Source organism: Bufo gargarizans, chromosome 8 (genome assembly GCF_014858855.1).
Source record: "Bufo gargarizans isolate SCDJY-AF-19 chromosome 8, ASM1485885v1, whole genome shotgun sequence".
Classification (NCBI taxonomy): Eukaryota; Metazoa; Chordata; class Amphibia; order Anura; family Bufonidae; genus Bufo; species Bufo gargarizans.
This window is the reverse complement of record NC_058087.1, coordinates 33,689,380-33,704,931: the sequence shown is the minus strand read 5'-3', so window position 1 is coordinate 33,704,931 and position 15,552 is coordinate 33,689,380. Positions and strand designations below refer to the sequence as shown.

At 45.3% G+C, this 15,552-nt stretch overlaps 1 protein-coding gene across 1 annotated transcript in view; it reads left to right on the top strand.

The window, feature by feature from the left end:
- The first annotated feature begins 1,395 nt into the window (after window positions 1-1,395).
- The window catches only part of IGFBP2 (insulin like growth factor binding protein 2), a 28,717-nt gene continuing 14,560 nt past the window's right edge, over window positions 1,396-15,552 (top strand). Inside the window, exon 1 of the mRNA XM_044304146.1 lies at window positions 1,396-2,377. Within this exon, the coding sequence (XP_044160081.1) occupies window positions 2,023-2,377 (355 nt within the window). The 5' untranslated portion in view covers window positions 1,396-2,022. The remainder of the gene's footprint in view (window positions 2,378-15,552) is intronic.

The following is a 15,552-nucleotide window of genomic DNA, read 5'->3' as shown; positions in this document are numbered from 1 at the left end:
TTTCCCAGCTAGTAATAGTGTAAGTCTGTGAGTCTTGCTTTTCCCGGCTAGTCATAGAGAAAGCTTGTGAGTCCTTCTTTTTCCACGCACTCATAGAGATTGCTCTGATGTTGCTAGTAGGGTTCAGCGAAGCGCGCTTCGGATCATAGATCCGAAGTCGCTCTTTTTGACTGCTGTGCGGAGACCTGTCTCCGTATAGCATTTAAATGTATGCGCTGCGCCATGGTGAAATTTGTTAAGCTGCTGTTTTAAAATGGTTTTCAAGTTGAATATTTAAAGATCGAAGTTCTTCACCGAAGTCTTGTGAGACTTCAGACTTAACAGCTTTCATTTCCGCACTGCAGTCAAATGAAGTTCTGAACGAAGTGACTTTGGATCTAGAAACCGAAGCGCGCTTTGCTTAACCCTAGTGGCTAGTATTTCATTGCAGTCTGGATAATTATGTATTTGCTCTGAGTTTCTTGAAATACAATTTGCCCTCTAAAGACCATGCGGGAGATTTATCGAAATTGGTGAAAAGGAAAACTGGTTTAGTTGCCCATAGCAACCAATCTGATTCCATTTTTCACAGCTCCTTTGGAAAACTAAAGATGGAATCTGATTGACTGCTATGGGCAACAAACTAGTTTTTCTTTACACCAGTTACCTACGGTATTACCAGGATCTATCCATCGCCCAACTCTTCTGAGCCCTACAATATGTTTGTAAAGTTGTGCCCGTTGAGACGGATGTACGGAACTTAACGCCACTTTTCACCCACACAGTTTATTAGCTGTGCTGTCTTATGGAATACTGTGAATGATACATTGTAACTACATATGGAATATGTATGGAATACGTCACCATATACAGTGGCGCAGCAAACCGTGCGATTACATACAGCAGAATAAATCGTACTGCAGGGTATGACAGTCCGGTGGAGGCCTTTAGGGCACGCTTTAGATGTCCGTTAGGTTAATCGGATTATATATACATTAGATGTACAGGATGCGCCAGAAGCTTTCCCAATAACTGTGGTGAACTGAAGTGTGAATGGCGTATTGGGTCTGATTATAAAGTCTATTACCAGGGTCTTAGGTTGTGGGGTCTCAGAGGTCTATTATTGGGGTACTGGGTGTGTCAAGTACATTTGCTTGCATTCTCTATGTGAATTTTCTAGCAATTGCACATTTCTCATTGTGTCTAGTGAGGCCATTGCGGACGGATCCTGTAAGAATAATGTCTGTATATGGAGCTCCGAGAGAGATCCCCTATAGTGCTATATAGCGGGGAGACTGTGATGAGAGGGAAAGAGACATAGCAGCCACAAAGAGAGCGACTGAGGGAGAGGGTGGGAGGAGGAGGAGACAGGAGGGGAGCAGAGGAGAAATAAAAGCAGATGAAAGGTGCAGGGAGAAGTGAGAGAGACAGGAGCAAAGTGCTGAACCAGCTCCAGCTGCAAACTAGTGTCTGACTGCACTCCGGGGGGATACAGGGCGGCCAGGCGGAGGGGCAGCAGAGTGCAGGCGGAGGGGCAGCAGAGTGCAGGCGGAGGGGCAGCAGAGTGCAGGCGGAGGGGCAGCAGAGTGCAGGCAGGGGAAGCAAAGTGCAGGCAGAGGGGCAAGGGTGCAGGCAGGGGGGCAACAGAGTGCAGGCAGGGGGGCAAGGGTGCAGGCAGGGGCAGCAAAGTGCAGGCGGAGGGGCAACAGAGTGCAGGCAGGGGAAGCAAAGTGCAGGCTGAGGGGCAACAGAGTGCAGGCAGGGGTAACAGAGCAGAAAGTGCTACAGAGCACAGGTATAGACTGGACAGAAGCTGCAACCATAGAACGGGCAATACACTGCAAGGGGGACTAGACTGCAGACAGGGGGTAAACTGCAGAATCAGGGAGCTCCAGGGGTAGGGGAAAGACTTCCGAGAAGAGCAGAGGGGTCTAGGCAGAACCCAGTACCAGGCAGGAGGAGGACCAGGTAACTTACCCAAGTGTCAGGCAGATCCCCGGTGCCAGGGCAACCTCAGACCCAGCTGTGTGCCTGTCTCTCAGGATGCATCACCCCGGGCACCTGCTACTGCTGCTGGTTTCTGTGTGCGCCCCATCCGCCGCAGAGGTCCTTTTCCGCTGCCCACAGTGCACCCCGGAGCGCCTGGCCGCCTGCCCCGCAGCCTCCGCCCGCACCCCGTGTGCAGAGCTGGTGCGGGCCCCGGGCTGCGGCTGCTGCTCGGTGTGTGCCCGGCTGGAGGGGGAGTCGTGCGGGGTGTACACCGCCCGCTGCGCCGCCGGACTGCGCTGCTACCCCAGCCCCGGGGCAGAGCTCCCCCTGCAGGCGCTGGTGCAGGGGCAGGGCACGTGCGCCAAGAGGAGGGACGCCGACTACGGGGGCAGCCAGGAGCGACTGACAGGTACCCGGCTGTTGTGGGGGGTGCATGCGTTTTGGGGATTCCCATGTTGATCATGTGACATGAAGGAGTTTTGTCAGGGGGGTCTCTGAGGGGAGGGAAGGGGGCATTGCTTTTTATTGGGGGTGATTTGGGGTATCTGTCAAGGTGCTCTGAATAAATGTGGGGTTCAGGGCTCCAGGCTGCATACAGGACACTCTGAGGGGCATTAATGAATAGGGTGGGGTGCGGGCTCAGTTCTTGAGGATATTGCTTTAAAGACAGACTAGAAAAAATATTTTTAGATAGACTACACTGACCGAGATTAATTTAAGAAAAAAAGTAGAATTTAACGTGCTTACTAAAAACAATACCTTTATTATTAAATTGGGTTATAGAGCAAAAGCTGTTTGCTCAAGTGATATCCTAAGTATGATGGATATTTTAAACAAGATCTCCTACTAAAGATAGGATATAATTTTAAATGGGGTCAATAGAATACTGACTAGGAAGTATTGGAGTAATGGGTAAATGGGTGGGAAAGAGTCTTTCCCTAGATGACCCTCAAGGTCTAAAATCCTGTGCACAGGGATGTCCCCTGATGGTGGAGACACCCTGCCCCCGTACCAAAATCTCTCTATTGCCCTAATAAAGCCCTACTCACAGACCTGGATTGGAAATAAATAAATCCAGGGAAAAACAGAAAAACACATATAGATGAAAATATAAACAAAAAACAACCCCAACGCGTTTCAGCTGCATATAGCAGCTCATCAGGAGGTGATGTTAAATAAGTGGAGGTATGGAGTAACAGAAAAAAGAACAGATATATAAATAATGATGAAACTTAGCTCCTATGTATATGACCTGCTATGTTCTATTCAATGATGAAAGCCTCTGTCATAAAGATACTTGAATCGATCAGAGGGGGCCCTTCAGGCAGACGCAGCAAGTGTATAGTAAGCTGGAGGGATATTGCATTACTGTGAAAATGTTGGGGTGCATTACACTGAAATGGACGCCCCCCACTCCCCATGCTGCACTCGCCTGCGTTATGTGTAGGATTATTATAGTTCTTATTGATTTGCATTTCCCAGGATAAAGGAAATTTGGTGCTTTCAGTATTTGGGGGTCACTTGTTGCTCTGAAACATAATGGGGCACATAGCTTGGGGTGTGGAGCCTCACCTGCATCTATAGGGACATGAGGGCTAAAAAATGCTCACACTGCACATTGCAGGGTCTCATTCCATAGGGCGGATCCACTGGGGGATCTGCCATTAATATTCTCTATAGGCGATAATCAGGGCAAACCGGGCTCCTGCATAGGGCTGCACAGTTCGGGGGGAGGGGGGGGGGGGCAGCAATGGATTAGCTTTAAGGAGATGTATTTTTCCTGGCCTAGTGGTTATTTGCTCCCCTATTAGAGCTCTGTTATCGAGAGTGGGTCCGTAAGGTCGAGGGGTATTTTGATCTCCACCACGGGACCCCCTCTTATCTGTGTATGAATTTTTTATAGCTGTATTATCAGAGACAAGGGATAAGAAATCTGGGGGTTCTTCCCTAAGTAAACTTCTATATGTCTCCAAATATACCTGTCCATACTCCCGATTACTACACATTGATGATAAGGGGGGGGGGGGGGGTGAGGCTGCTCAGGACTCCTCCATAGTCGGGGGCCTCCATGTAAGGGCAGCCTCTGGTCCGGTGACCCCCAGGGTCCATGTTTGGCTAGCCAGAGCTTCCCCTGCTGGTATCGGCTGGAGGCCTGGGCAGCTCTCTTACCATTGGGTGCACCGTCCATGAGGCATCCGCCTCAGAAGCGCCCACCCCTGACTATAGGGGGCAGTGTTCTGGCAGATGCACAATCTTTCTCTGTACTTTCCACTCTTTAATTAGGGAAGGAGAAGAAGCAATGTCACCTATTACCTCAGGCAGCAAAAAGGGGAGAAGCACCCCTGGATACATAACCCTAGGCATAGGTGGTGCATTGCTCAGCGATGGTGCCTATAGGAGCCAGGTGAGGTGGGGTCACGATCAATATCTCTTGTGCTTTACCTTTAAATAAAAGGGCTTGTTGACAGTGCAAAGGTCGGAAACCTGAGTGTGACCCCATCACCATGTGCAATGACCTGTGCTGACTACTCTGCAGATCAGTATATGGGCAGCAAACATTTTCTTCTCCTGTAATCTGCCCATTGCAGCCGTGTATGGTCTGCCTGGAAGATGCTGCAGTACAGTCTCCTTTGTTTTACTCCTTAGACTGTCTGGCTTTCTTTATAGTGTCTGGAGCAGCTTGAGGTGACTTATAAGGTGTCTGCAAACTGCTCTGTACGCACCTGCAAGCTGGGCTTGTGCATTTATTACATTTGCACTGAGTTTCTTTGTTCTGGATTATACAGTGTTATTCTTTTTATTTATAAATGTAACAAAACGACAAAACATCAAAATGACGGATAATCCCATAGAAATAAGAGACACGTGACAAGGAAAGTTATGGTGGATGTCGTATCCTAGAAGTCTCATGGGGGAAGGGAACAGGAGCAGGGATGTTAGATGCTCTCAGCTCAAAAAGGGTGCAAGTCCCTTATGGAAAGGAATAAAGAAATTGGGGATGACATTTCTCATTTGCTGTAGCCTAGAATGTTATCCCAGAATCCTGTGGTTTAGAGCTCAAGTTTCTGGTGTCCAGTTGTTGAATACCCTAGTACCTGGTATCCAGTGGGTTAATGACCCAATTCCTTGTGACCTGTGGTTTAAAAAGGGTTCTCCAACTATTTGCAACTGATGGGTCTTGAGCTTTAAAGGGGTCTTCCAAAACTTTTTAACTGATGACCTATCCAGAGGATAGAGACCTCCACTGATCAGCTGTTTGAGAAAGCAGCAGCACTTCCGTGGCACTCACAGAAGTGGAGGTCTCGGTCTATCCTCTGGATAGGTCATCAGTTAAAATGTTTTGGAAAAACCCCTTTAAAGCTCAAGATCCTTGTGTCCATTGAATAAAGTTCAGATTATGGTATCCAGTGGTTTAGTGCCCCAGTCCCTGGTAGCCAGGGGTTTAGTGCCCCAGTCCCTGGTAGCCAGTAGTTTAGTACCATAGCTCCTGCTTACCAGTAGCATGGTTCCCCACTCCCTTGCTATCCAGTGTTTTAGTTCCAGAGTCCCTGATAGCCAGTGGTTTAGTACCCCAGTACCTGGTAGCCAGTGGTTTAGTGCCCCAGTCCCTGATAGCCAGTGGTTTAGTGCCCCAGTCCCTGATAGCCAGTGGTTTAGTGCCCCAGTCCCTGATAGCCAGTGGTTTAGTGCCCCAGTCCCTGGTAGCCAGGGGTTTAGTGCCCCAGTCCCTGGTAGCCAGTGGTTTAGTACCGTAGCTCCTGCTTACCAGTAGCATGGTTCCCCAGTCCCTGATAGCCAGTGGTTTAGTGCCCCAGTCCCTGATAGCCAGTGGTTTAGTGCCCCAGTCCCTGATAGCCAGTGGTTTAGTGCCCCAGTCCCTGATAGCCAGTGGTTTAGTGCCCCAGTCCCTGATAGCCAGTGGTTTAGTGCCCCAGTCCCTGGTAGCCAGTGGTTTAGTGCCCCAGTCCCTGGTAGCCAGTGGTTTAGTGCCCCAGTCCCTGGTAGCCAGTGGTTTAGTGCCCCAGTCTCTGATAGCCAGTGGTTTAGTGCCCCAGTCCCTGGTAGCCAGTGGTTTAGTACCATAGCTCCTGCTTACCAGTAGCATGGTTCCCCAGTCCCTGCTATCCAGTGCTTTAGTTCCAGAGTCCCTGGTATCTAGTGGTTTAGTGTACCGTCTTTGTTGTTCAGTGTTCTTAGTTTCTCAATTCCTGGTGTCTAGTGATCATATACCATAGTCTGTAGTGTACAATAGTTTCATGCTTCAGCCCCTGGATTCCAGTGGTGTAGTACCATGGTAACTGGTGTCCAGTGGTTTAATACCATAGTTCCTGGTGTGAAGTGGTATGGTGTCCTCCTAGTAGCCCCTGTTCAGTGGTTTAGTGCCATAGCCCCTGGCGTTCAAAGTTTTGTACCGTAGTATGTGGTATCCAGTGGTCTAGTACCATAGCCACTGGTGTCCAGTGGTTTAGTCCATGGTTTAGTGTACTGTCTTTGTTCAGCGTTCTTAGTTTCTCAGTTCCTGGTGTCCAGTGGTTTAGTTGTCTAGTCCCTGGTGTTTAGTGGCTTAGTGCCCCAGCCCCCAGTGTCCAGAGGTTTATTACCCTAGTCTCATTGCAGCCAGTGGTACCATAGTTTTTGGTGTCCAGTAGTATGGTGCATCAGTCCCAGCTATCCAGTGGTTTAGTGCCACAGTCCCTGGTATCCATTGTGGTTTTGTACCATTGTATGTGGTATCCATTGGTTTAGTACACTGTTTAGTTTACTATCTATATCGTTCAGTGTTATTAATTTCTTTGTCCCTGGTCTCTAGTGGTCAATCCTTTTGATCACATGGTGAGAGCCTTTTTATGTGGTCCTATCCAGCTGCCTCCCCTTGTTCACCTTTCCCTCACATCTGTATAGGCTGTATATTACCATAGTTGTAGTTAAATTACTATTCATGGAACAACAATGTTGTGTGATGATGCTAAAGGAGGATAGCCTTTAAGGGCAAATAAATGAACTGGATGCAGAAAACACTACTGAGGAACTAACCACAGTTCAGAACTCGGTGGGTGTTCCCTGCATGTAGAGCTGCAGGTTCAGTGCTTAGTAGATGTTCTCTGCTTGTGCTATTGCAGGTTCAGAGCTTATTGGGTGTTCCCTGCTTCTGCTGTAGCAGGTTCAGAGCTCAGTGGGTGTTTTCTGCTTGTAGAGCTGCAGGTTTTGGAGCTCAGTGGGTGCTCCCTGCTCAGAGAGCTGCAGTTTCAGAGTTCAATAGGTGTTCCCTACTTGTAGAGCTACAGGTTCAGAGGTCAGTGGGTGTTCTCTACTTATTTCATTGCTTGATGCAATTTGAAGTTTAGAAATTTCTATATTCAGATAAATTTTCCTCTATTTCGTAAGTGAAAACTATTGAAGTGTATAAATATGCATGAAAAATGTATCTTTCATTGAACCAAAAGTGTACCTCATTGAACATCCAGAAAGTTGGCAGGTATGGTAGAGCTGCAGGTTCAGAGCTCAGTGGTAGTTCCCTGCTTGTAGAGCTGCAGGTTCAGGGCTCAGTGGGCGTTCCTTACTTGTGAAGATGCAGGTTCAGGGCTCAGTGGTAGTTCCCTGCTTGTAGAGCTGCAGGTTCAGAGCTCAGTGGTAGTTCCCTGCTTGTAGAGCTGCAGGTTCAGGGCTCAGTGGGCGTTCCTTACTTGTGAAGATGCAGGTTCAGGGCTCAGTGGTAGTTCCCTGCTTGTAGAGCTGCAGGTTCAGAGGTCAGTGGTAGTTCCCTACTTGTGAATATGCAGGTTCAGAGGTCAGTGAGTGTTCCTTATCTGTAGAGATGCAGGTTCAGAAGTCAGTGGTAGTTCCCTGCTTGTAGAGCTGCAGGTTCAGGGCTCAGTGGGCGTTCCTTACTTGTGAAGATGCAGGTTCAGGGCTCAGTGGTAGTTCCCTACTTGTGGAGATGTAGGTTCAGAGGTCAGTGAGTGTTCCTTACTTGTAGAGATGCAGGTTCAGAAGTCAGTGGTAGTTCCCTGCTTGTAGAGCTGCAGGTTCAGAGCTCAGTGGTAGTTCCCTGCTTGTAGAGCTGCAGGTTCAGGGCTCAGTGGGCGTTCCTTACTTGTGAAGATGCAGGTTCAGGGCTCAGTGGTAGTTCCCTGCTTGTAGAGCTGCAGGTTCAGAGGTCAGTGGTAGTTCCCTACTTGTGAATATGCAGGTTCAGAGGTCAGTGAGTGTTCCTTATCTGTAGAGATGCAGGTTCAGAAGTCAGTGGTAGTTCCCTGCTTGTAGAGCTGCAGGTTCAGGGCTCAGTGGGCGTTCCTTACTTGTGAAGATGCAGGTTCAGGGCTCAGTGGTAGTTCCCTACTTGTGGAGATGTAGGTTCAGAGGTCAGTGAGTGTTCCTTACTTGTAGAGATGCAGGTTCAGAAGTCAGTGGTAGTTCCCTGCTTGTAGAGCTGCAGGTTCAGAGGTCAGTGGGTGATCCCCACTTGTGTAGATGCAGATTCAGAGGTCAGTGGGTGTTCCTTATATGTACAGCTGCAGGTTCAGGGCTCAGTGGGTGTTGTCTGCTTGTGGAGATGCAGGTTCAGAGGTCAGTGAGTGTTCCTTACTTGTAGAGCTTCAGGTTCAGAGTTCACTGGGTGTTCCCTACATGTGGAGATGCAGGTTCAGAGGTCAGTGGGTGATCCCTACTTGTGGAGATGCAGGTTCAGAGCTCAGTTGGTGTTGTCTGCTTGTGGAGATGCAGAGTTAATAACATGGAGCTACTCTGCCACAGATGCCTCTACAGGAAGAGATTTAAAAAAAGAGATGTTCTAATACATGAATATGCAGAATTTGTTTGTAGTATGTAACCATGGAGACAAAAGTCTGCATAGGTGCTGTATACACAAAACGGTAGGAGATTTGTAATGAAGACTATTAGAAAAGTTGACTTTCTTGCAATCGCATTCAGTCATGCAGAGACTCCGATCTCCCCTCATTAAACGCATGTACATTATGAATGATATATTATACACAAGGACGTCATCAGTCGCCCTCGCACATATAACGACAGAGGCCTAGAGGCCAAATGCATTCTCTACAGCTCATAAAGTGAGAGGTGAATTTTATTAACTTTAATACCCTCAGGCCCTGGATTGCGTAATCGCTTATAATAGACTGCGATGTCTGAGCGCACAGGTCAGAAACAGAACGCTCTGCAGATACAGCAGATATCAGGAGTGTATTATATACATTGTTATAATGTTATTAGATGTTGTATACATTATAATGATATATCCGCAATATGTGTTCCTGACTGCTGCCGCTGCTATCTCCCCCTGGTCCAGCCTTGTTGAAGAAGGGCTTCAGGTCAGTGAGATACAGTTAAGTCCTGATTCTTCTTTCACAAGATGCTTGAGGTTCTGCAGAAGCTGAGGAGTATATCATGCACACAACTTACCTGCTGGAACTCATAATTCCCACCTCAGCTGCTGCAGAACCCCATAGCACGCACCTTGGCTGCCGCAGAGCTTAATATCGCACTCCTCGGCCATAGCTGGAACTCATAATACACACATCATCTGCAGCGGTGCCTTATAATACACACATCATCCGCTGCAGAACCTCATACTACACACCTCAGCTGCTGCAGAACCTCATGATACACACATCATCTGCAGCTGTGCCTTATAATACACACCTCAGCTGCTGCAGAACCTCATAATACACACATCACCTGAAGCTGTGCCTTATAATACACACCTCAGCTGCTGCAGAACTTCATAATACACACCTCCGCTGCTGCAGAACCTCATAATACACACCTCAGCTGCTGCAGAACCTCATAATACATGCCTCATAGTACACACACCTGAAATACTGCAGAGCATAATAACACACCTCAGCTGCTGCAGAACAACATTATACACACTTCAGCTACTGCAGAACAGCTGTGAAATGGATAAGCATTATATGAGTGAAGGGCCCCCATCCTCTCCTGCTGCAGCTGGTATCTGTATTATAACGGGTAATGTGCTCCCTACTGTACATTATAAGAATATTAGAAGTGACCTTGGGATCCACATTTGGTCCTTATACTTTACTTACACTGGGGGGGGGGGGGGGCATGCTTCTGCATATTTGCCCTATTACCTCCTGAGCAGCTTGTATTGTGATTGGATGTTGCAGGACAGGTGATCATCTCTCAGTCGCACCTGTAATTAGAGGCGCATAATCTGGGAATTGCATGGGAAGGTCTGCGTTCTGTTAGCAGTTTTTATAATTGCTCGTCTGGTGCCAGACAGAAATACCATGCGGAGTTCCTGATGAAATGATGTTGGAGTGACACATTATAATATTATTTGTAGTTCAACTTCTCATCATTCCCCAGATCTCTGCTTCCTTTCAGAATATTGCTCTTTAGGTCCAGAGAATGAAAACCCATCCTGACCTAATACTTCTCATTGCACATTGCTACAGTTGTGTCCGGTCAACAAAACTACCACCAGCTAAACGGCCTGCTGATAACTTTTACTTGCACTGATACATTGTAGCAAACTACCAGACCAACATGGTACTGATGTGCTGAGTTTGTAGCGCATGAATTAAACTGGATACCAAAGTATCAAGTCTGTACAAGTTTTCAGTTTTTAGCTGTAAGCAAGACTAATTTCATTACCTGACAGCAAGCAGAGTTCTTCAAAGTGGTAATTGGCATCTAAAGTATAAGGAAAGTTGTGTAACTTTTTATTATAGAAGAATTAAGGTTAATTTATAAAAAATAAAATAAAAAATGTGATAAATTAGAGCCTGCTGCGCTCTGTCTGACCACCAGGTGGTGATGTAGAGTGACCTGCAACTGGACTTGCACCTGTCACATGCTCTTCAGGGCTGTCCAGTTTTTTGTTTTATTTTATGCATATTATGATTATACGAATATTGGAGGTCACCTGATGATGTAGATGTGTGTTTAAGCTTTGGGCACTAGAGGCCGAAGCAAAAGAATGGCGTCAGTGTGTGTCCACGAACATACAGCAACCTATATGGATGGGATAAGCAGACTTTATGACAGTTCATGCAATATTTTTTGGATCACTGATTCTTACATTGTCACTGGAAAGTGTAATTTACAGGACATAGTAAAGCCAGACAAAGACTCCACTAAAACTATTTTATAGTTTATAGAATGGATCTACATGAAAAGTTATGTTACTTATCTTAAGTTCATGTATTATACTTGTATAGTATTATAGTGGTTATATTCTTATACATAGGAGCAGTATTATAGTAGTTATATTCCTGTACATAGGAGCAGTATTATAGTAGTTATATTCTTATACATAGGAGCAGTATTATAGTAGTTCTATTCGTGTACATAGGAGCAGTATTATAGTTGTTATATTCTTGTACATAGGAGCAGTATTATAGTAGTTATATTCTTGTACATAGGAGCAGTATTATAGTAGTTATATTATTGTACATAGGAGCAGTATTATAGTAGTTATATTCTTGTACATAGGGGCAGTATTATAGTAGTTATATTCTTGTACATATGAGCAGTATTATAGTAGTTATATTCTTGTATATAGGAGCAGTATTATAGTAGTTATATTCTTGTATATAGGAGCAGTATTATAGTAGTTATATTCTTATACATAGGAGCAGTATTATAGTAGTTCTATTCGTGTACATAGGAGCAGTATTATAGTTGTTATATTCTTGTACATAGGAGCAGTATTATAGTAGTTATATTCTTATACATAGGAGCAGTATTATAGTAGTTTCTAGTTTTTTTGTGAATTGGGGCTGTATTAGATTTGTCTCATATGGTGCATTAGCATTTGTAATAATGCAATATTTTCAAATTACCATAAACCTATTTACATAGTTAATACGGTTGAAAAAAGACATAAGTCCATCAGATTCAACCAAGGGATTTGTGGGGATGCAAAGTATTTAGCAATGGAAGGTTACAATATTCCCAGAAGTAATTAGATATTAACATCTTGTCCTCCGGTTCTCCTTTTTTGGGTAACAATTGTCTGCCGTTATCATAGTCCTCTCTCCCGAGTAGCATTCATTTCTGCTGCAGAAACACAAGGGGACGCTGCAGCCAAGAATCCATCGTATCTCGGCCAGTGACGGGCAGTTTTGTTGAAGGCCATTTATATAATTTTGTTTCATATCAGTTCCCATTTGGTGCCGTTTAGAGCTGTGATTTTCTGACCTCTTAGTGAATTCTTTGTGTTTTCCTCTTTCAGTCCCAACCATGAGAAAACAGCATAAAGCAAACAATCACTAAGTTATTACGACACGACAGATACTGTAAGCTTTGGCCTTACCTTTTCTGACCTCGTGTTTTCAGCTGCTGAGGACTTGCTTTGCTGAGCAGTGAACATTGGACATCGCCTGTAGTGAGGGGTTCCTGCTCCGAAAAGCGCTGCACTTGCAGGCAAATATACTGTAGCTAGCGATCATATTGTAAAACAGCACCTTCCATTGTGGTCTTAAACTAGCCACAGTGACTTAATTTTAACAAATGTTGTACCTCAATCAAACCTGTGCCTACAGCTGCAGTACGGCAGCATTGCATGGTATTGCCGTATGATTAGAAGGGATTGGAACATATCTGAATCCTTTGTCCCTCCACTATCAGTAACAATAACCACCACTAGGGGGTGCTTCGGAGCTTAATATATACAATTCATTATATTCTGGTCTGTGTGTAAATCAGTATGCAATGAGCTCCCCCTAGTGGTGGCTGGAAGCCGAATTATTATTATTATTGTTATTATTATTTTGTTTGACCTTGAATATTCGGTAATACTTTTTTAATTTCCTTTTCCTTTCCTTTCCGTCTTTTAGTGTTATTTTATGATAAACCCATTACTAGTAAGTTCTTAACCAGCAGAGTAACATTTTCCTTACTGAGCTGTACCAAAAACATCTCATGCTGCTCACTGCTATGGACAATACCTATAGACCTTTTCTATATAAACTTCCTAGTTAATAATTATAATTCTAGAAGTACATTAAGGTGAGGGCTACACTGCGACATGTGCCGCGTAATAGGAAAGTTGTGACATTTCATATAATGTATATCAATGGCATTCCCATGAGACATGCGACATGCTGCCCCTGAGATGCGAACAGTCGCATAAAATCCAACTCTGCTGGATTTTGTGTCACAGGTCACATGTCGGCAGATTGCACTTATTTTTGTGTCGTGTGACTTTTCAGCGACTTGTAGCCCTAGCCTAAAGATTGACAATAAAGCCTGACACTCCAGCAGTGAAAAAGGAGAGAGGGATTGGATCTAATAGTGAAGTAGGTACCGAGGCGGCCAAACAGGGTGTGCGGAAACATGGGCGACAACTTGGATTGAAATAGTTGATTGTTATTAAAAGAAAACTCTTGCCTGGCATTGCTGGAATAAATACAGAAAATACTGGCGCGTTTCGAGCTACACTAGCCTTTTCTCAAAGCTTTCGACATAGACATTTACAACATGAAATAATGAAATCAAGGGGATGAGCAACCAATGAGATCAGAGAATCAATAAAAATTGACACAAATAATTTGAGAAAGTTTCTGTAAATATTTTTATCTATTTTTATTAATTCTCTGATTTGATTGGTTACTCATCCCCTTCATTTTATTATTTAATGTTGTAAATGTCAATGTCAAGAAGCTTTGAGATAAGGCTACTTTCACACTTGTGTTTTCTTTTTTCGGCATAGAGTTCCATCCTAGGGGCTCAATACCGGAAAATAACTGATCAGTTTTATCTCCATGCATTCTGAATGTGGAGCAATCCGTTCAGGATGCATCAGGATTGTCTTCAGTTTAGTCTTTCTGACTTTCCAGGACGGAGATAATACCGCAGCATGCTACGGTTTTATCTCCGGCCCAAAAAACTGAACACTTACCTCAATGCCGGATCCGGCATTCTTTTCCATAGGAATGTATTAGTGCCGGATCCGTCCTTCCGGTCTGCGCATGCGCAGACCTTTAAAATTGTGGGGGAAAAAATAGAAACTGATCAGTTTGTCCGGATGACAGACGGTTCTGTCCTTGCAATGCATTTGTGAGACTGATCCGCATCCGGATCCGTCTACAAATGCTGTCCGTTTGCATGCAGATTCCGGCAACAGAACTGCTTGCCGGATCACTCTTCCACAAGTGTGAAAGTAGCCTTAGGGCTAGTGTAGCCCAAAATGCGTCAGTGATTTCTGTATTCATTCCATACAGCAAAGATGCAGCAGTGCCGGACACGGTTTTTCGGTTGACCCTTTTTCCAGGTGGATTGTGATCCCTGGACACCCTGGTGCTTCACCCCCCCCCCACCTTCCTTGGACAGATTGATGCAGGAAGAATTGTAGAACCTTTTGCATTTCGGTTTTGACAGCGATGCAGTTTCGGTTCACTTGCTTTGTATCTTTGAGCCTGGGAACCTCCTCTGTAATAGTCATCGCTCTGTCAGCCCCCTGTGTGCCCGCAGGGCGTACTTACCTGGGTGACACACACACAAAAAAAATATTTTGCTTAACTTGCCAAAGGGATTCCAGCCCTGGAGACGACCAACATGTCCTAACAGCGTGAGGCGGGAAAACGGTGACGCCTCAAATTAGTGTGCGACTTTCAACTCTCTCCACATTGATAGACGCGTCCTGAATGAACTTGTACAGCGGGATTGGGGATCCTAGAAGATGGCAAGGGAGAGAAGAGAAGATATGGCGGCACTGCCCCCACTAATATCGCCGCTGTCGGCAAATTGCATCCATTGCATTCATCCTAGAAGATGGGCCGAATCACCTGTCTGTAATAACATATACCAACCTGGAGTCATAGACATCTCTGACATTTCTTCAAGATCTCACTAAAAATGATTTCACTTCTACATTTGTTCTCCAGTCACATCCAGAGCTGCATTCAAAATTCTGCTGGCTGGATGACATCTTAGCTCCACCCAGACACGTGACCTGATAGTTAAAGGAGCATTCTACCCTGAAGTATTTATCACCTATGTATCGCTTATCCATTGAATGCTAGAGTTGTAAAGCTTTAGACATGAGTGGAGAAGAAAATATAATGAAAAGGTCACTGAACAAAGACTGTTCAGAGTGAACCTCCCCTTTAAGTCAAGCTATTCTAATAATTCATGGATAACCCCTGGACGAGACCAGTTAGGGGGCCTATACATTTTAGGATGGGAACTGTTGGCTTGAATGGGAAAAAAGGTGTCCTGGAAATACTCACCACAGGCTGATGGAATATAGAGCCCACGCTGTAATATACACAGACTATACATTGTATCAGGCCGGAGCTCCCTGTTTACTACCATGCACATTTTCAATTCTGAATGGATCTTTAAATTGATACATTGTGGCAGGGAGTGTTGCCATAGCAACCAGTAAGATTCTGATTGGCATTTTTCGAGTGCAGGTAAGGCTCTATTCACACTGACATCAGTAGAAGCTGCAACGTTGGTGTGAACAGAGCCTGAATCTGCAGGACGTGGCTGAAGTCTGGATGTGGGGAAAGGGAAGTGACAACCATCTGAGCACATATCGGATTTAGAATTGTGGTTGTCACCTTCCTAGAGCTTACATCCCTTATCCCACTC